This window comes from Neofelis nebulosa, chromosome 10 (assembly GCF_028018385.1).
Source record: "Neofelis nebulosa isolate mNeoNeb1 chromosome 10, mNeoNeb1.pri, whole genome shotgun sequence".
In the NCBI taxonomy this organism is placed as follows: Eukaryota; Metazoa; Chordata; class Mammalia; order Carnivora; family Felidae; genus Neofelis; species Neofelis nebulosa.
Window position 1 is genome coordinate 9,953,750 of NC_080791.1, and position 20,920 is coordinate 9,974,669.

The 20,920-nt window shown below is 42.4% G+C and overlaps 2 protein-coding genes and 1 long non-coding RNA gene across 16 annotated transcripts in view; 2 read left to right on the forward strand and 1 right to left on the reverse strand.

Annotated features, from left to right (window-relative positions):
- DIXDC1 (DIX domain containing 1) overlaps nt 1–14,350 on the forward strand; it is a 71,056-nt gene extending 56,706 nt beyond the window's left edge. For 4 of the 14 annotated variants that reach the window (XM_058690228.1, XM_058690229.1, XM_058690227.1 and 1 more), the window contains 10 exons: nt 2,286–2,390; nt 2,810–2,863; nt 3,384–3,476; nt 3,556–3,627; nt 4,418–4,507; nt 4,831–4,992; nt 5,486–5,573; nt 10,546–10,651; nt 11,596–11,704; nt 12,800–14,350. In XM_058690228.1, the coding sequence (XP_058546211.1) occupies nt 2,286–2,390; nt 2,810–2,863; nt 3,384–3,476; nt 3,556–3,627; nt 4,418–4,507; nt 4,831–4,992; nt 5,486–5,573; nt 10,546–10,651; nt 11,596–11,704; nt 12,800–12,880 (960 nt within the window). In that variant the 3' untranslated portion in view covers nt 12,881–14,350. The remainder of the gene's footprint in view (nt 1–2,285; nt 2,391–2,809; nt 2,864–3,383; nt 3,477–3,555; nt 3,628–4,417; nt 4,508–4,830; nt 4,993–5,485; nt 5,574–10,545; nt 10,652–11,595; nt 11,705–12,799) is intronic. The other 10 variants (XM_058690230.1, XM_058690239.1, XR_009250202.1 and 7 more) reach the window with 9 other exon arrangements.
- LOC131488441 (uncharacterized) lies at nt 9,218–17,804 on the reverse strand. Its single transcript, XR_009250206.1, has 4 exons — nt 17,692–17,804; nt 12,719–12,849; nt 10,046–10,305; nt 9,218–9,576 (listed from the first exon to the last, which is right to left on the reverse strand). It is a non-coding gene; the product is annotated as an uncharacterized LOC131488441 (long non-coding RNA).
- Nucleotides 17,805–18,317: 513 nt separating this feature from the next.
- Nucleotides 18,318–20,920, forward strand: part of DLAT (dihydrolipoamide S-acetyltransferase) — a 29,249-nt gene continuing 26,646 nt past the window's right edge. The window contains exons 1-4 of the mRNA XM_058690240.1: nt 18,318–18,695; nt 19,180–19,281; nt 19,612–19,736; nt 19,895–20,048. Coding sequence (XP_058546223.1) covers nt 18,417–18,695; nt 19,180–19,281; nt 19,612–19,736; nt 19,895–20,048 — 660 coding nt within the window. The 5' untranslated portion in view covers nt 18,318–18,416. The remainder of the gene's footprint in view (nt 18,696–19,179; nt 19,282–19,611; nt 19,737–19,894; nt 20,049–20,920) is intronic.

The window sequence follows — 20,920 nt, forward strand, 5'->3', positions numbered from 1 at the left end:
GGGCTTGACCACGAACCGTGAGATCATGACCTAAGCGGAGGTCGGACATTTAACCTACTAAAGCTGCCCAGGCACCCCATTGAATAGTTAATACTATGACATGGTTTAAAGTGAGGAAGGTATAAAAGGATAATCCTTGAAAAGTCTGTCTTCCAGCCCTGTCTGCCCCAGTCACCTAGTTCTCTTTCCTGGAGGTAACTTATCAGTTATCAATAAATATGTATGTATATAACCCCCCCCCCCCCCATAACAGTATACAATACATACATACAGCTTGAAACGTTGCTCTTTTTCCATCTAGCAGCGTATCTTGGAGATCATTCTGTTTTAGTACGTAAAGACTTCCTAAGTCTTTCATGGCCACTTAGTATGCCAGTGTATGTATATATGATAATTTAGTCAGTTCCTGTTGTTGGTCTTTTAGGTTATTTCCAGTCTTTGGTGATACAAACAGTGCTCTAACTAACAGTCTCGAATAGGTGTTGTTTCACCCCAGTGGGAGTGTGCCTATTGAAGAAACACCTAGCAGTAGAAAAGGATGTTCTTAAGCTGTTGCTTTTCCCCCTCGTCCCTACACTCCCATCCATAGGCTGGACTAGAGTGTAACTCAGCTACATTTGTCAGAGTATGTTTTGTAGCCTTAGTCCTTTGAGATACTTCAGAAAAATGTGTTCTGTGCTTAAATAAGTTTGAGAAATGCCCTGTAGGCTTGAAGAGTCCCAGTGAATAACAGCCTATTAAAGGACCTGAGAAAATCTGTCATAAAAAGGTTGGCCTAAAAAGAGTTTGGAATTCTTTTTTTTTTTTTAAGTTTATTTATTGATTTTGAGAGAGAGAGAGAGAGAGAAGCGGGGGAGGGATAGAGAGAGGGAGAGAGAGAATCCCAAGCAGGCTCTGCACTGTCAGTGCAGAGCCCAATGCAGGGCTCATACTCACAAACCATGAGATCATGACCTGAGCCAAAGTTGGATAATTAACCAACTGAGCCACCCAGCTGCCCCAAGAGTTTGGAATTCTTAACCACAGAAGTGCCTTTTCTCCCCTGCAGCATGTACTAACATCCCATAGAGCACACTTTGGGAAATGTTCCTCTGAACTGCTGATGCCCGGGGCATCTGGGACTACCTTTGCCATGTACTTTCATGGCTGACAGCACAGTTAAGGGGCTCTCACGGGGCACCTGGGTTGCTCTGTAGGTTAAGCATCCAACTTGGGCTCAGGTCATGATCTCATGGTTCGTGGATTCAAGCCCCGCGTCGGGCTCTGTGCTGACAGCTCAGAGCCTGGAGCCTGCTTCAGATATTCTCTCTCTCTCTCTCTCTCTCTGCCCCTCCCCAGCTCTTTCTCTCTGTGTGTGTGTGTGTGTATGTGTCTGTCTCAAAAATAAAAAAAAAATTTTTAATTTAAAAAAAAAGAAAAAAGAATGGGCTCTCACATTCTCCAGAGCCTGCACCATTTCTTTGCAGTCTGTAAAGAGAGAAAAGTCAGGGTAAATACACTGCAGTCCATTAGTTCCATTTGAAGTCATGATGGTTGGAGAAATGTGTTCTTGCTGACCCTTTTAAGTGTGTACAACCAACCTTTTCTTAGGCTTGGTAGGAAACAAGAGGGTCCAAGTTGAGAGAAAGACACCCTAAAGCTGGTAAGATTGTAGGACACTGGGAAGAGAAACCATCAGTCCCAGTGATAGTTCTGAGCATGGAAATATAATCCCAATCCCAGTCCACACTAGGGATTGGAAGGCAATGGGAGCAGAGCTCTGGAAGGCAAGGTGGGAGTGATTCCAGGGGTTCCATATGAATAGGGTAGGAGGCGGCAATAGGGCCCAGCCCTCTAGGGAATGGCAAAGAAGTAAAAGAGCTCCTTAGTAGTTATGTGCCCAAGATACGGATTTGAAAGCCAGGGTGGAAGGAAGGAGAAGGCATTGTCCATGGTCACTGTCGTGAAGGTGGTGGACTTGAAATTTGAATCTAGATCTATCTGATCCCAGAGGCCACTGATTCTCTAGGACATCATGCTGTCAGGATTGCAGTGGCGGGTAGGGGTGAGTAATGGGTGGAGGAAAAATCAGGTTTCCGTCAGCTAGGTGAGACAGTGGTTGCTAGCATCCCGGGAGGGGACAGAAAAATTCCTCTTCATCTCCTTGTAGCAAGACCCCTCTTTTTGTCTCCTAGTTTTCCAGAATTAATGCTGGATATGCAGTCAAGGGGTTAAACCTTAGAGTGACAAATGGCTGACTGACTAATTGGGACCACAGTAATAGTGAGTATGCTCTTTTCCCCCAGGATGCCTTGCAGCAGAGGCTGACTCAGCAGGACACATCTGTTCTTCAGCTCAAACAGGAACTGCTGAGGGCAAATATGGACAAAGACGAGCTACACAACCAGAATGTAAATTAAATGAATGAACTCTGACCTCACTGAGCCCCAGTAGCAAAATCGGATGCTGCATGAAGTCTTATTACATCTGCCACCCTAATGTCTCTTATCTTATTTCTGGGATGCCTGCCCTCAGTGTCTGCAATTATTTTTATTTCCTGTCAGACTCATCTCTGTTCCTGGCTGAAAGCCCATACTACATCGGCCTTGAGCCTTTCAACTTTGAGGACACTGAGAGGCTAAATTGTGGTTTGAGAGTTTGATTATCTCACTCAAGACACGGAGAGCAGCTGTGTGTTTTTACCATAACCTTGCCCTCTCTGTGCTGTATACTCTAATTGCCAACATCCACTCTGGTTACTAAGTAGCTGGTTTCCTACTGGGGTTGGTAGACAATATCTCTGTGCAGTTAATTCTTTTCCTTCTTGTAGGTGGATCTGCAGAGGAAGCTTGATGAGAGGAACCGGCTCTTGGGAGACTATAAAGTAAGAACGTTTATGAGTTTGGAAATGATTTCCATTAGACCTTTTATGAACAGCCTACTGTTGCTGTTGTTCAAAGAGTTCTTAAGTACTGTGTTCTCATTGTTGCTTTTTCGCAAGGAAATCTTCTGTGTTCCTTTGATTCAGTCACCCTGAAGAGTAGATAGCAAGGAAATCTTCTTCTGTGTTCCTTTGATTCAGTCACCCTGAAGAATAGATAGCATGTCTGAGAGGAGTCCAGAGCTAGTTGTCTGCAAACTGCAGTCTTCACCTTTCTGCCTAACTAGCACGGATGGCACGTAGTGGTCCTCCTACAGATGGTAGTTCCCTTCCTCCTTACTTTTCCAAGAAGCCTTTGCACTGGGTAAGATTACTACGGTGTGCGATGTCTTCTGTGTAGCTTGGGGGGAAAGACTCCTCCCCCTGAGGCTCGACTTTGCTCAAGTGAACTTGCATGGCCAACAGGGAACTGTTGGGCATCCTTGGCTTTGCCACACATCTGCAAGCTCTGTCTCTATTGCAGAAAGAGCTGGGGCAGAAGGAGCGCCTCCTTCAGCAGCACCAGGCTAAGTTGGAAGACGCACTCCGGAAACTCTCTGAGGCCAGTTACCAGCAGGTGGGGACACAGTCAGCCACTGGCTTCCTTCCCCTTCTGCCTGAGAAAATCCTTTTCTGATTCAGTTTCTGATTTGCAGGTGGATCTAGAGCGGGAGCTAGAACACAAAGACGTCCTTTTGGCTCACTGTATGAAAAGAGAGGCAGACGAGGTAACCCCCGGCTCAGGGTCCCCCCTCCTGCATCTGCAAGGGCAAAGAGGGAGATACTCTTTCTGACTCAGGGCTGAAACCAAGGCTGCAGGTTGGTTTGTTAGGAGGCTGTTTGTCTGGTGAGAGGGTTAAGAGTGGCAGGTTCCAGAGGCGCCTGGCTGGCTCAGTCGGAAGGGTATGCGACTCTTGATCTCGGGGTCGGGAGTTCGGGCCCCATGTTGGATGTACAGTTTACTTAAATAAACAAAACTTAAAACAAAAAAAAAGAGTGCTGGTTTCAGACTAAGAAAATCTGGTTTCAAATTCCAGCTTTCCACACTTTTTACCGTTGTGTGACCTTGCTTTGCTTATCTTCTGAGCCTTAGGAATAAGACGCATCTGGAAAAAGGATAGTCCTGATAGATCCACCTGGCACAAAGTCAGGCTCAAAAAATATTAGTCACTGTTCTTTTTTTTAATCACTAAAGTGAAGTCTGGAGGTGCTGGAGCCCCATTCTCAGGCCTTCCGGTGGCCAGGCTGAGGCTAGCTTGGGGCCCTCCGGGATGAGGTTACCATTTTGCTCATTGTTCGTTCAGCACTGCCTACGAAGTGTCGAGTACCGGGGTTACAGCAGTGAACAGAAGGGGGAAAACGTCTTTGCGTCCATTCCAGGTTTACATTCTGAGAGAGACATGAACAAATATACCACGATACACTGTCATGAAGTGATCAGTGTGAATCAGTATAAGACAGGGCATCTTGGTTTGCAGTGTCCCTTATAGCAAGCATCATGTCTTCTTGCTGCTATAGGTGACCAGCTACAACAGACACAACTCTCAAAGCAATGGTTTTTTCCTTCCAGCGGCAGGAAAAGGAGCTGCTTCCATCACTCACAAAGGGGTAGGTTCTTAGGATTTGAGTGCAGACCTCCACTTCCAGCTAAAACCACAAGAGTAGCCTGGCCATTGCCAGCGCACTAGGCCTTTGGTACCCCAGTTCCCCAAGTCTTGCATCTGTTGGGTGTGTGAAGGTGTGAAGCCCTAATTAAGAATTAGTGGGCAAACTCCTGTGGAGGAACATTTCTTAAATTCACACCTCCTCCCTCGAAAATAAAAGATCTATCCTGGAAGCCTCTCTCCTCTACCGTCCTAAGCCCGGCGGCTGGGACAAGGTTAAGAATACGGCACTGCACCACGTCAGTGTGACCTCCTTTCTGCCCGCAGACCAGCGATCTGCAGCTGGTTCGAGATGCCCTCCGAAGCCTGCGCAATAGCTTCAGTGGCCACGATCCTCAGCACCATACCATTGACAGCTTGGAACAGGGCATCTCCAGCCTTATGGAGCGCCTGCATGCCATGGAGAGCCAGAAGAAACAAGACAGAAGGGTAATCCTCTTTCTGTGGTGTTTCTCTTAGGCAGGCTCCCACAGAACTCAGTTTCATCAGGTTTAATTGAGATAAAGGCAGGGCTAAAGACGCTGATCCTGTCAGAGTTTGTGGCTGCTTTTCTCTTTGGTTTTCCTCTCAGTGGAGTGGACTCTTCGTCATGGTGTGACTCTCCAGGAAGGGAGTTCATGATTACTCTTGCTCCTAGAAATTGCCTAAGTGTCTAAGGAATGGTGGTTCTTGACCCCACAGGGTCTCTCTTTACTGCTTATTCCCCTTCCCCTTTTCCCCTGAATGAGCTCAGCACTGGATGTGGAAATATGTGGGAAAATGCACTGGAAACTAGAAAGCCTGTTACAAATGTACATCATTAATATTAGGCTAAATGTGTCTAATTTGGTATACTGTGGAAGATGTGGTAGGAAAGTATATATTTTAGATGTACTTTTATGATTTAAATTTCTTGGATAAATTCTCCTGCTGATCATTTTAGGATTTTTGTGTGGCTCCTCAGGTTCGGGGCAAGTTACCAAGAACTCAAGCAGGTAGTGAATACCGGGAATCCTGGCCCCCTAATTCAAGTAAGTACACCTTATTGTTCAGTAAGGACTCGTAGCATATTAGATCAGAAATTTAGTATTTTTCTCGCTACTAACATGTTGAGAACAGAATTTTTCTTGTAGTACTTCACTCTTATGTTGTTGCTATAGCAATACAGTTGAATCGAGTTACTTCTAGAACTATGGAGACACATACCGTCATCATCACTACCATCACCCCAAGTACCATTTAGCCACGTGCAAGATGCTGCTGACTCAGGCTAAAATCTCTTTGGAAAATATACACGATCAAAACATCTACATTGAACAAAGAAAAACGTAAAACAACAAAAACACACAGTCCCAAATAGCATAGGAAATTTCCAGTTCTTCCTAGAGGCAAGATGTTTAATTTCTTTGGAGATTTTCCTTAACACTAGGTGCCCTGGTCTTTCAGTTTAAGTCCCACGAAGGATTTGCGCCATCTAGTGGCCCTGCCTAAGAAGTAATTTAACCTGCTCTAAGCCCTGTCGTTACATTTCTTTCCCTGTTCATTCAATTATGTTGGTAATCAAACCTGCCTGGTGATTTCTCTTTTATCGTGTATCTTACCTTTTGGTTTAATAAAGCTCACCTTTTATTATCTTTTACAGTGTATTCAGGCCAAATATAAAAGTAAATAATAATCTACAAAAACCAAATAGTGAAAAGCTGACCATAACCAGTCTTGTATGTTACATACATACACACACACACACACATATATGTATATGTTTTGAAAACCAGATGAATAAACAACACCTAAAGTAAAACACTTAAAGATATTTGCAAAAATATGAAAGGTAAAATATTTTTTGTAGAGTAAATAAAATAACATCTAAGCCTCCAGATATCTAATTATATTAGTACCAAGATTACTTGGTACTAACTTCTTTTCTCTTCAATTTCTGTTTCAATTTATTTTTCTAGCATTGTTTTGAAACAGTCATTTCTGTTTTCTTGAGAGACTTTTTATTTTATTGTTATCCTCTGCAGTACTTTCTTTAGGCTAATATAAACTCCCAATGTAGACAAGTCTAAATATTTGAAAATTATTTTTTAAGTCTAAAAAATTCCTCCCTTCCTGGAAAAACCCTTTTGTGTATATGCAGTACTTATCCCCTGCAAATAAATCCCCGGCTGCTTGTAAACCAGGGCGTTAATCTAATTTCTGTATTCACAAATAAGCTAAATAGTCTCTTCTCGGAAAATGAGAAGTGAGTGTGTAACCCACAAGCCCTCTAGCTACTGACTTTCTTCTTTTATTCCCCTACATCAAACTTTGAAAGAACAGTCCACACTTGTTCTTTTTCCATCCTTTCTTCCTATTCACTCTCAAGCCATCAGCTGGACTTTTACTCACTTAATCCACTTAATGTTCTTTTTATTGACTCACTGTTGACTTTCTTGTTGCCTCATCAAAGTGGTTACTTTTCAAACCTTATCTTCCATTGACTGCTCAAAAGCATTTGCTATTCTTGAATAGTCTCCTTCTGTAAACATTCTTCCTCTTTAACTTCAGTGCCAACCAATTATGCATTCAACAAATATTTATCGAGCATCCATTGTGTAGCGCCATGTTAGACGCTCGAGGTACAGGAAGAAACAAGATAGACTTGGTACTTGCCCTTTTGGCGTGTGCTGTCTAGTGAACTAGATACGATCTCCTTCTCTTCTCTTCTCTTCTCTGTCGAACTGTTGAATGTTGGTGTGTCCTGGGATCCATAGGAGGTCTAGACCTCGACTTTTTCATATTTTCTTTTGGTGATCCCTTCCACTACCATGGCTTACATACTCTTATGTGCTGATTATTTTTAAACTTTAATCTCTAACTCCAGCCCTTTTCTGAACTTCAGAGCTATATTTTTGAATGACAACTAGGTATCTCCCTGTAGGTAGAAGGGCACTTAAAACTCATGTCCAAAACTGGATATAAAACTATAGAGTGGGAAAAATATGGCGTATGAAGTCCAACAGATCTGGGGTGGGGTTTTGGCTCTCAGCAGGGTATGTGACCACAGGCAAGGGTGTTAAATTAACATGACTGCATTTTAGTTTCCTTGTTCATGAATTGGAGAAAATCTTTAAGGATTATGCACATTAAATGAAATATTGTATGCAAATAATCTGGTGTAGTGTGTGGCATGTGAGAGGTGCAAGGCAAATGTTAATTGTCTCAAAATACCTTCCAGGTATTCCCCTCTGGCTATACCCTGTCTTTCTCCTTTTTTATCACAGCCAAATCTCCTGAAAGAGTAATCCTCTCTCTGAATTTACTTCTTTTCTGAACTTTCACTCTAAGGGAAAACAATAATAATTATTTCAAACGTAAAGAGTGATACAATAGACTAGTGGAATAGAATTGAGAATTCACATAAAATCTTTAAGTCTGTGGTCATTTGACCAGCAAAGAATCTCTTCAACAAATGGTACTAGGACAACTGGGTATCCACATGCAAAAGAACAGAGATGGACCCCTACCTCACACCATGTACATAAAGTACATGTACAAAAAGTAACTACAAATGGATCATTGATACAAATATAAGAGCTAAAGCTATAAAACTCTTAGAAGAAAACATACGGAAAATATTCATGAGCTTGGGTTCTCAGATAGCAAAAGCATGAGCAACAAAAGGAAAAATAGGGAAATTAGACTTCATCAAAATTAAAGACTTTTTTGCATCAAAGGACACTATCAAGAAAGTGAAAAGGCAAAGAGAATAGGAGAAAATATTTGAAAATCATGTCTAGGATACAAAATATATAAAAAATTCCTACAACTTAACAACAAAAGACAAATTCAGTAACAAATAAGCAAAGGACTTGAATAGTCACTTCTCTAAAGTCATTTCTCCAAAGCATCCAAAGATGCTTAAAAGGATTAGTCACTGGAGGGGGGGGGGGGGGCGGGGTTCCTGGGTGGCTCAGTCGGTTGAGCTTGATTTCAGCTCAGGTCATGATCTCCCGGTTCATGAGTTTGAGCCTTACATCCAGCTCTGTGCTGGGGTGTGCAACCTGCTTGGGATTCTCTCTCTCCCTCTATCTCTGCCCCTACCTGGCTCGGCTGGCGGGTGCGCTCTCTTGCTCTCTCTCTCTCCCTCTCTCTCTCAAAATAAATAAATAAAAACTTAAAGAAAAACAAAACAAAACCAAAAACCATTAGTCATTAGGGAATGCACATCAAAACTACAGTGAGCTACCACTTCACACTCACTGGGTGGTTCTAAACAAATGGAAAATAAGTATTGAGGATGGTGAGAAATTGGAATGCTCATGCATTGCTGGTGGGGATATAAAATGATACAGCTGCTGTGGAAAAGTTTGGTGGTTCCTCAAAAACCTAAATATAGAATTACTATATGAGCCAGCAATTCCATTCCTAGGTGTCAATACTCAAAAGAATTAAAGGCAAGAATTCAAAACAAAAAACAAAAAAAAACTTGTACATAGCATTATTCACAATAGCTAAAAGGTAGAAACAACCCAAATGTTCATTACTCAAAGAATGGATCAACAAAGTCTGGCACATGCAGACAATGGAATATTATCCGTCCACAGAAAGGAATGAAGCACTGATAACATGTTGTAACATGGATAAACCTTGAAAACGTTCTGTTAAGTGAATGATGTCAGACACAAAAGGATAGAAGTTGGGTGAATCCTTTTATTTTTATTTATTTTTTAAATCTGTTTTTAAATAAACATAACTCTAGAGGAATTTAAAGATGGTGGTACACCAAAAGTAACCTTAACAAAAATCCCAATCCCAGCTCAGTTCCTGTCTAGATTAACAATCCCTACTAATGGCTGGGGAACAAGCAGTGTGCGCATTTCTAAACATAAACATTTTGTAAGTCACTCTCTACTGTCTTACATATGATGTCTGACATTCAGTAGTAAATTAGGAGACATCCACAAAAGCAAGAAAGACGCAAGCCACTGTTAAGAGTCCATCAGTGTCTACACGAGAGTAGATTCAGATATGACAAGGATGTTGAAATGCCTAGAATAAGTTAAGAAAATATGTGTAAGTGGAATTGCAGGAGAGATTTTAGTATTATAACAATTACATTAAGTAGATTATAAGATACAACAATAATTGTTCATTCTTATGATAAAAGTTTCCTAATTAGTCTTTTCTCCTGTTAAAGTCATAATCATAGGTACTTATTAATTAAAAATTGTCCTTAAGTACCTATACAAAGGGTAGAGATAAGATGTGGACCAAGGAATTTGAGTTAAAAACCATGGGACCCACACATATAGATCCTGTGTAGCCAAGAGATAAGGTAGGTCTTGTACCTTTATTTTTATTTTTTTAAGTTTATTTATTTATTTTGAGAGAGAGAGAGCATGCTAGCAGGGGAAGGACAGAGAAAGAGAGGGAGAGAGAGACTCCCACGCAGGCTCTGTGCTGTCAGCACAGGTGGTCACTTAACCAGCTGAGCCACCCAGGCACCCTGGTCTCGTACCTTTGGTACAGGAAGCATAAGGCCCCTTGGAATCTCAGTTTCTAACGTTACTGTGCTCCTGTGATTCTCATCCCTGCTCATTTCTCTGTCCGTGGATTGCATGAGCATTTTCTCCCGCTGTCTGAATGTTGGCTGTGTCTGTAGCTCCTGCTGTTGCGTCCATTCTTCCTTTGCTGAAATCTTGCCTGACTTCTTTGACCTCTTTTGACTGTGAGCAACAATGCCTGTCAGGAAAGTTCCTGTTCCCTGCTAGAAATAACCTGGAATGGGTGAGAAATGGCTTCATGATAGTGTCCATGTCTGAAGCACCTCCTGGCTTTGTGGCCTCAGTGGTGACTTCCGGTGGCTCACGCCCTGTGGACGTGGTGTTTTGCAAGGGTGTGAAAGCTGTGCTGTGACCTCAGGCAGCTTCCTTCTCCTGGGACACTCTGAATAACTGGAAATGAGGGATGGTTGGGAGCACATTCGGTTCTGACCATAGAGTCTTTCTCTGATTGCAGAGTTGCCTCACTCACAGAGCTCTCCGGCTGTCAGCAGCACCTGCACTAAAGTGCTCTATTTCACTGACCGGTCACTTACACCCTTCATGGTCAATATACCAAAGAGGTGAGATTCTGGGATCGTTATTCCTCTTTTAAAAAGGACAGGAGGCAGAATCAGTAGTTACTGCCCATGCAACCATCTGAGCAGTGTTTGAGAATCAGTACAGTGCAGTAAGAATACAGGATCAGGGTTCTAGTCTCATTGTTACCACTAACCAGCGGCACTACAAGGGACATGTCTTGATCTGCTTCTGGGTACAGACACCATAATAGCACTTCCAGTCCTGATACACAGATATGTTCCGAGTTAGGAAAAATAATTTTTTTAAGGGCTCATAAAATAGCTCCGCTGATAGCCATAGATCACACACTAGCCCTCCAGGCTGTTCCTCACTGATCTTGGTACTGTCTGATGACTGCATCTGAGCAGTCGAGAATTCACATTAACAGCCTTCAAACATTCATTTATGCTCCCTTGTAAGGCAAATGGCTTTGAAAGAAAGATTTTTGGTTTTTTTTTTAACTCGAACCAACTACTGAGAGAAGGAGTAGGCTGCCCCTTTCCTAGAGAGTTTGCTTACTTGTTGTGGGCAGAGGGGAGCTTTCTGAAGCTGGAAGGATGAAGATGGTGAAATGGAACATTGTTGCAGAGAAGGAAATCAGAGAACTTAGACATATTGATGGCTCAGCAAATTAGATCTCCGAGACCGCATGTCTTATTTCCAGAGTAAAACAGGGAAAAGTGATTTGGCTGCTGCTGAAACAATACATCTCTTTTAAATTCCCAGATCACCCCAGATGGAATGCCATTCTCCTTCCCTCATGGTGACTGGCTCCCTCAGCTCTGCTCTTGTAGAATTGTCTGGGTCATCAGGGGCAGGGACCTAACAAGGCCATGCTGTTTTTTCCTGGAGAGTCTTTGGCAGGGGCCTGGGTTTAAAGCTAACGTCTCATCTTTCCAGCCTATTGATGAACAGTCTGTTTTAGCGCTCTTGCCTTTTGTTGCAGGTTGGGGGAGGTGACACTAAAGGATTTTAAAGCAGCCATTGACCGGGAGGGGAATCACCGGTATCATTTTAAAGCACTGGATCCTGAGTTTGGCACTGTCAAAGAGGAGGTACAGAATCCGAGGGGAGTCTGGGTGGTGTGCTGCTGATTCCCAGAGCCACCTCCTCAGGGACTGATACCCAGCAGTACCCGAGTTCCCTAACCAGGTCAGCGGAATTTCCCAGAGCCTCAGACCACAGTCTGATGACCCTAGACCTAGATGGTCAGGGAATTGCACAAGGAGTTGACAGCTTCTTTGCTTCAAGGACTTAACCGCTTTGACCAGACTTGGATACAGTTACTGATTTTAAAAAGGAAAGGACCTAAGCTTGAACAAAAGCCTGGTTTGGGGGTCCCTTTTCTATGTGCAGTCAAGTCTTAGAAACCTTTCTGCTTCCTACATAGAGTAAAATAGGTATGAATATATGGGACTGTACATTGTGATGGTAGTTTCTCAGATAATGAAAATGAGGAACTTCTAGAAAATCACCTATGCTTATTCTCAACTCCTTGACTATATTCTTAGCCTACGCCTCTCTTTATAATCCATCTGCCATATACAGGGAAGAGAATTCTGTGTTCTGACATATTACAAGTGGTTGCATTGTGATTAAAGCTGATGTTTTATTTCATAAATATTTCCTCAACATGCTTTAATAGCCCTGTTGTATTGGTGGCTTAAGAAATTCATTGAATGAATGAATAAAAAGAACTGCATGTTCTTTTGGTCTTCTTTCTAACCCTTTCTTTATAATACTTGGGACCGAAATTTTCCCCTTTCTCACTTGTGTAATGCTTATGCTGCTGCTTTCTCCCAAGGAGCCCAAAGTGCTTCATGGTTAGTAATATATTAAATCTTATTGATCTCCATGAGCAAAGCAGAGTTAGGGATGCTTCTACCATTTCATAGATGTAGAACTAAGAATATATAGTACATAATAACATATAATAATGTATTGCATGCATTAAAAATATTAAATACATAAATATGCAGTTATAACTTTAGGGACAGAACCAAAGGGTCATAGCCTCTAGCTTCAGGCTTTTCTCTGTATTTTCTTATCCTTTATGTTTGAGATCTTACTTTTAGCAGCAGCAGTTGTCTAGTGAGAGTCACTGTCTTATCCTGTTATTTTTTCACTGTGGCTTCTTTTTCTTCCTCTAGGTTTTCCACGATGACGATGCCATCCCTGGTTGGGAAGGGAAAATTGTAGCCTGGGTGGAAGAAGACCATGGAGAGAATTAATGCTGAGTATTAGACTGGGGGCTTGTGGAACTTGGCACCCCCTGGCTGTTTCACTCAGGAAAGAGGACTAAAACCAGAATACACTAAGAAGTTTCTAGTTCGTGCTACCAAAACAGAAGCTTCTCCAAGTGTAACAGCCCCAGGCCAGTGCTGTTTCTGTGCCTGGTATATGTAGTACATTTTTTAAAACCCCTGTCAACTGTAGACCATGGGTCCATCTGGAGTTCCTTGTCCGTGGGAACACAGTGTTTTATTCTACTCTGAGGACAACAAACCAAAGGCCTTAACCAATGGGAATGGATGATCCCGCTCCTGTAGGGGCATGGCTGCTATTATCTGGAACCTGGGAATTGGATGCATCACTCCTGTGTGTTACAGTTTTATTTTAATTGGCCTCAATGGTTGCAGCAATCAGAGTCCCAGCATTTGTACTCACAGACAAGGCAAAGGTACCAGCTTTTTTGCTTCTTTGCAGCTATTGCAAACCAAGAATAACTCATGAGGCGGTACCAAAGATGAAAACCCACTCTTCAGGAATTTTTTGGACCGGACATGGATGGTGCTGAACTGTTGACTGGATGGAAAAAGCCCATATTGTGCTATACTTGCTAAAACAGCGATTGAGGAAGACCTTTGGCTGCCTCTTGTGTCTTAACTGGTTCTGCAACTTGTCCTTTAGCCCATGGAGGGCATGTTTCATGTACTGCCAGTTTTCTCTAGGGACTCTGTCACTGTAGAGCCATGTTTTCCCCTTCCAACTGATGAACTTTGTGTTTGAAAGGAAAAAGGAGTTTAAAGTCTCCTTAAAAATCCAGGCGGGTATGGAAAGGTGCTGCTACCCATATTTTCTTGACTTTCTTTCTCTCATGACTTCCTGTAGCTCGTGGCATCTCCTCTGCAGTCAAAAGGAGACAGACCATTAATTTTGGTATTTGTGATTTATGAGTATTGAGCATGAGTCACTGGTCTTCCCCTCCTCATTTCAAGGCCAGAGTTATTTTCTATTATATATTTAGTCTAGGTTGATCCTTTAGGGCACAATAGGAACCATGGGGCATGGAGCATGAGTTGTGAATGGCAGGGTTGATTCTGGGTAAAAAACCTAGAATCCTTTCTCATGTGCAACACTGTCCAGTGTAGAAGCTAAAAGAAGAGTTAAACTTTCAGAGATTACTGAATAACTAGGGTTTTCTCAGTCACTTACCAAACACCATCAACTAATCAGCCATATGTATATATATGTATGTACACACACACACACACACACACATATTCATTCCCCAAAGCAGTCAGCCTGTGACCACTGCCAACCAGAAGAGTCAGACATGTCAGTTCTGGGTTCTTGATCTGTCTGTCTCTATTTCATCTCCCTTTTCCAACTGTTTTAACAAACTACTCACTGGAGCTCTGAAATGACATTTTGTTGTTTTATATAGATGTGTCTTTTAAAAATAGTTCATGTTTGGAGAATTCTTTTGTACTCATTTGCCTTTTGTCTGAGAACCATGTCTATTTTTGTAACTTGAGTGTGAGTTCTGTATCTTCTCACATTCCGTATACTGTATCCATTTTCTAGAGAACCCAGTAGCTTTTATACAGGCTCTTCTCCTAGCCCTTGTGGTTTCAGAACAAGCTTTATTTTGTTACAAGTATGCTGATGACAACTAACTCCTGGTTCTAATTCTACCTGCCATTTTCCTTGTGGAGGTAGTTTCATGTTGTGGAGGTAGTTTTACATAATCTATTTGATTGCTCCTCTAGCAGATGGAAGGAGCTCATAAGATACCTGATATCTTTCAGTAAGTTCGCTTGATCTTCTCCTTTTGAAGAATTTCTCATCAAAAATGACTGGGAAAGTTTGGGACAGTCAGTCAAAAGCAAGAATAATACATTATGAAGCAAACAGAAGAAAACAGTATATTCTGAGTGTTTTTCCCCCAGGAAAGTCCTCATGTCACCAATTTCTCTGTTGCATGAATTTTAGTGTTTTGCTATAAGACAGCATGAGAGTTGTCAGGCCAAAATCCGTTACTGTATTTCCAGTACAATTGATCTTGAATGTCTGTTTCTTTAGTTTTTACTTGTCAGTTTTCTTTGAGCAAACGTCCTTACCGTTATGGAGAATTTAAATTTTCAGAGAAAATTGAATGGAAGAAAAATGCCAAAGTCCTTCACCTTATTTGGCTTTTATAGCTCTGTCCTTTGGAAGAGGAGATGCATGGCCTTAGTGCCTCTATAGAAATCTGAAGTTGAAGTCAGGGGAGAAAATGAGATAATTTTTTCCCCTTTAGCTCATGAATCTCCTATGCCACAGGTAATAACGAAACACCCGGATTACAGGATGTCACTCCAGTAATTCTTGTGTACAGTGTATTGGCAATCCTCATTCCAGTTTCTGAAGACCAGAACCTTGTGAGGAAGTGTTGTGCTTTGGTTCCTTCTGGTTTGAATTGATTCCTGTTTGTTACTCTGGCTGTACTAGAAGCCTCTTGATTTATTCAGAGAACTGTCCCCTAGTGACATTTTTGAGGGATAGTCCATCCTGACACTGCTGAAATTCTCTTTGAAAAAACCAAGGGACTAGAATGTCTTGAGCTTAAATAACCTCTAAATCCTGTTAGATTAAAAAAAAAATGATCCTCTCACAAAAACTAGTTTAGAAGAAAGCTCAGTTCCTCAAAAGTCATCATTTAAAAATTGACAACTATTCTCAGTTCCCTAAAATAGCTGGAATTGAAACACTATATAATTTGTACCTAAAGAATTTGAGTTAAACTCTCCTTATTGGCATTCCTACTTAGTACCATTTCAGCTCCTTTTGACCAGGATAGTTGAAAATTAGGGAAAACACATCAAATCCAAGAGGACTCTAATAATTACTGAAAAGCAATTATGGCATAATTATAATTTTCATTTTTTCCATAAAATAAGCATTATGATTGCACACTCCTATTGTCTGAATTTATGTAAGAGGTATAGCTTGCTTAAAATATATATGTAAAATTATATTTTTCTTAAAAACATGGATGTTTGCAAGCATTGCTTTCAAAGAGATTACCACCATGCATTCTCCCTGTTTTGTTTTCATGAAGACTGTGTTATACCAGAGGCTTCGGATTATCAAAGTGATAACCAGTTTTTTAACTGCCTGTATGTACCAGATTTGTGAACTAATTTTTAAAAAAGCAGAAAAAACCATGAATAAAATGGAGTTTGCAAACTAAATACCATTCATCATTTTCACTTGTGTTTATTGACCGAAATTAATCAGTAAAGCCATTTACATTTAGTGAAAGTCCATTCCCTCAAGTGATCTCCCTGGTAACATGTTTACTCATTACTTGGGGAGCGGAGATAAGGATTACTTCATTGCTATAGACATTTTACCGTTGTTATTTCAAATATAAGCACAAAACATTATTACTGTCAAAGAAAATTCATTGACTTAGCACTTCTTTTGAAATTATATGTAAATGTGCAAACAAATAAGAACCTGAGCATCAACTATGTAACAAAAGTCTTTTTTTTTTTAATGTTTATTTTTGAAGGAGAGACAGAGTGTGAGAGGCGCAGAGAGAGAGGGAGACACAGAATCCGAAGCAGGCTCCAGGCTCTGAGCTGTCAGCACAGAGCCCGACGCGGGGCTCAAACCCATTAGCCATGAGATTATGACCAGAGCTGAAGTCGGACACCCAACCGACTGACTGAGCCACCCAGGAGCCCCTGTATGACAAAAGTCTTTAATGCAAAAGAGACATTAGAGACTTTCAAAAATGTGTGTTTAAAACAACCAGGGGCACCTGAGTGGCTCAGTTGGTTAAGCGTCCAACTTCAGCTCAGGTCTTAATCTTGCAGTTTGGTTCATGGAGTTCAAGCCGGGCGAATGGCTCTGTGCTGACAGCTTAGAGCCTGGAGTCTGCTTTGGATTCTGTGTCTCCCTCTCTCTCTCTCTCTCAAAAATAAATAAACATTAAAAAAATAATAAAATAACAAAAGAAAACCAAACTTCATTAAAAAAAAAAAAAAAAAACCCAACTATTCAGTCCACTCAACAACTGCATCTCTTTCTCTGCCATCTCATTTTTTACTTTTTACAGTTTCCTATTTGAGTATGAAATAGTACTGTCTTTAATTTTCCAAATGTTTAATTACTAGCAAAGGCTGACATATTTTCAAATGTTGGTTTTTCCTTTTTCTTTTTCTTGGTGTTCTATGACCATCTGTACACTGGGGACTTAGAGATCTAAATGCAGCTCAGAAATGAGGTTGTTTTTTTTGTTTTTAATTACAGGATGATAATCCTACAGAAGCGTACCTAACAAATGTTGTAGGTAACTTCATTTATTAATTCAAACCACACGAACTCAACCTCCACTATTTACCAGATACTATACTAAACTCCGGGCATACATCAAAGAACAATATAGACATGCTCCCCGCTCTCACGGGGTTATAGTTTAGTTTCGGTATGAAATACTTCAAGCATAACAGGGGCACCTGGGGGGCTCAGTCGTTTAAGTGTGGGACTACACCTCAGGTCGTTATCTCCCAGAGCGCCTGAGCCCTACAGCTCGGAGCCTAGAGCCTGCTTCAGATTGTCTCCGTCTCTGCCCCTCCCCGTCACGCTCTGGCTCCCAAAATATGAATGAACATTTTAAAAATTAAAAAAAAAAAAAAAGAAATATGTCAAGCATAACGAAGTTTTTTGCGATCTAAAGGGATTCTATAGATTAGAAACGCAAATCTGTTTTGTAACCTTGTATCTTCCTACGCTTAGTCCCGTTACGGCACAGCTGAATGGGGAAACTAACCTTCCGTTTGGCTGCCCTTCATTTGGCTGGAAAACCTGTTCACTGGGATTGCCGGTTATGCTAAACGCGAAACTAAAGCTTTGTAACCTCCCGCAGACTGCACCGGGTGAGGCCCACACCTGAGCACGGAAGGGTCAGGAAGGGCGGGAGCGGGGGTGGGGGAGGTTACACCACAGAAACGAGCTGACCCGCTCCGCTCGCCAAACCTTCCTCAGCGCCCCAAGACCGCGCCCTTGGCCTCGGGCTCTCAGCATCAGGCGCGTCTTCCCGCTCACCACTCCGCTTTTCTCAAAACTTGGCCACTCCCCTCAGCCCACCTCTCAGACCATTCTGCCTTTAGTAGCCGGCTCTTGCCGCCTTTTTAGGCCCCTCCCTGGCGGCTCCGTCTTACCCTGAGATGCCTTAGGACCCTTCCACCTTCCTACTCCTCCCTGCGTCTCATTTCTCCCAAACTTGCCCCTACGTTGCCTCCGCTGGAACACCCCTGCCCCCGTGGCTCCAAAGTAGTCGCCCCTACCCGCTGTGGGCCACCCGTTACCCTACTACCGGCGGAACAGCTGACGTTCCACCCATTTCTGGTCTGGGGAGGGGTGCCGCCAACCTTTTGGAGCCCATTTTACGACAATGTGCGGCTGCGCGGTGTGGCTGACGGCAACGCCGCACTGCTCTTGGAGAGGTCACTCCGGAGACGGCGTTGGTTTTGGGGTGTGGGGGTTGCTGGCAGTATGTGGCGAGTCTGTGCTCGACGGGCACGGAATGTGGCCCCAAGGGCAGGATTCGGGGCTCGGTGGACCGCCTTGCGGGAGGACCCGGGAGCTCCCTGCGTGACCCCGCGGGCTGGCGCGGCTCCGGCTCGTTGCAGCAGCGGGACCGCGGGGTATGGCAGGGTCCGCGCACTCTGCGGGTGGAGCCCGAGCTCGTGGGCCACACCGAGGAATCGCCTCGCGCTGCAGCTTTTGGGATCGCCTAGCCGCCGCTGTTACAGCCTGCCCCCGCATCAGAAGGTGAGCCCCAGACCTGCCCTTCACGGGAGCCAGTTCGTCCTTCAGGGCAGACTTCTTGGCGTTGGAAACTTCTCTCTGAGTCCTTAGTGATCCTCCACCCCGTTCCTAGTATGTATCATTTGTCCTTTCTCCAATACCCAGCTTTGCTCTGGCTGTTGAGCTTATCTTTCTGATCTGTTTATTCTATTGAAGGGAAAGAATTCCAGGCTTCCCTCTTCTGGTCTAGTCCATTGAAAGGAGGGTTCCAAATCTGAAGCTATTTGTGCAGTGTCTGCTGAATTAGGTGCTCTGTCAGTCCCGCAGGATTGTGGAGCAGGAACCCTGTCACTGGAGAACTGGTGGCAGGAACTCCCTTTCTGTCCCCAGTGCCCGGCATGAGATGAGACTCAGTACACTCTTCGCATTAAGTAAAATTGAATGAAATATTAAACCAGACTGAGAGATAACATTTTTTAAATTTATTGTTTCTCCTTTTTTCCTCCAGGTTCCATTGCCCTCTCTTTCCCCCACAATGCAGGCAGGCACCATAGCCCGTTGGGAAAAAAAGGAAGGGGAAAAAATCAATGAGGGTGAACTAATTGCAGAGGTAAGTTGTTTAAAATATGGAAATGAGTCAGAAGGAACTGGCTTAGCTACACTGAGTGTTCGCTTTCCGGATAGGTACTTATTCTTTTTGCTTAAGAAACTTAGATGGTTTTTACAACCTGATATTAGAGAAGGTTGATTAGAGATGCTGTCAGCAACTAGCCAGACTGATTTTTAGCTAAGGTGTTTTTTTTAAATAATTCCTTTCAGATCTATAATAGAGGCTTTATCTTCACATCTTCACCAGACTGTTGAACTGTGTGATTCTAGGCACAATCTAATAAATTTCATACTGGTAGCACGAGCTTAAGCTCCTGCTTTGTGTTAAAAGGTCGAAACTGATAAGGCCACTGTTGGATTTGAGAGCCTGGAGGAGTGTTACATGGCAAAGATACTTGTGGCTGAAGGTACCAGAGATGTTCCAGTTGGAGCAATCATCTGCATCACAGTTGAGAAGTGAGTAGTACTTTGGTAATTTGTGGAACTTATATGCTTGGTGGAGTATTTTAACCCAGAATTGAGAAAATAGGATTTAAAGGTTTCTAAGTCTACTTTTCTAGGAGCTAAACTTGCCTTATAACTCCCTGTATTTACGCATTCCTTCTCTTCCTTAGGCCTGAGGATATTGAGGCCTTTAAAAATTACACACTGGATTCCGCGGCAGCACCTACCCCGCAAGCAGCCGCAGCACCAACCCCCGCTGCCCCTGCTTCACCACCCACACCTTCTGCTCAGGCTCCTGGTAGCTCCTATCCCACTCACATGCAGGTGAGCCTCAGCCTCTGGGTGTTTGCTCTAGAAAATTTATTGTTCATTATTTTTCATCGATGGCTATCCCATCCTGGACACTGGTGTTAAATATGGCTAGCTCTTGTCATTTGAAAGTAAGTTGAGATTGAAACATGAAAATTGAGTTTTACTCCTAGCTGTTATTTCTAGGTATATGAACTAGGACAATTCCTTTAACCTTTCCCAACCTCCACGTGGTAGACAAGATAGTTCTTGGCAGTGTTCGTTCAAGAACATTATAGAGTGTTTAGTAGGCCTCACACGTTATCTATTGAATAAAAGTCATCAGTTGATGTTTTTCTTTGACATATGGTGTTTTTTTCTAAGAGTGGGTGAAGTAGTCCAGCAATATTAATAAATGAGGAAACTGACAGTAAAGAGTCAGTGTAAAATAAACATATATAATAGCATTGCAAAAGAGCTGAAGGGAATAAATAGTAATCACTGTTGGTTCTGTTAAATCTGTTTCTAAGAGACTAAAGCAGTTTATTAGATACTAGGGTTATCCCATGTATATTTGTGTTTTGAATATTGGAAATGGGTAAAAAAGCAGCTGGCCTTTTTCTGAAGCTTTAAAACTAAAACTTTTCTTTCACCTAGTGTATTTGTAGAAATTTCTGTATAGGAATCATTTTCTTTTTTTGGGCATGATGTTCTTCTCCGTGGTCTGTTGTTAATAGACGTTTTGTGTGGTGACGTTTTGTGCGTTGTTCAGTTCACACATTTATTTCATCCTGTTTAGCAAACTGTCTCTCACTGCATAAGACTCACTCATTTTTCTCCATTTTCTGTGTGTAGCTTTGTGTGCAAAGTGTTACAGTTGTGTCTTAATTATCCTTTAAGATACTGTG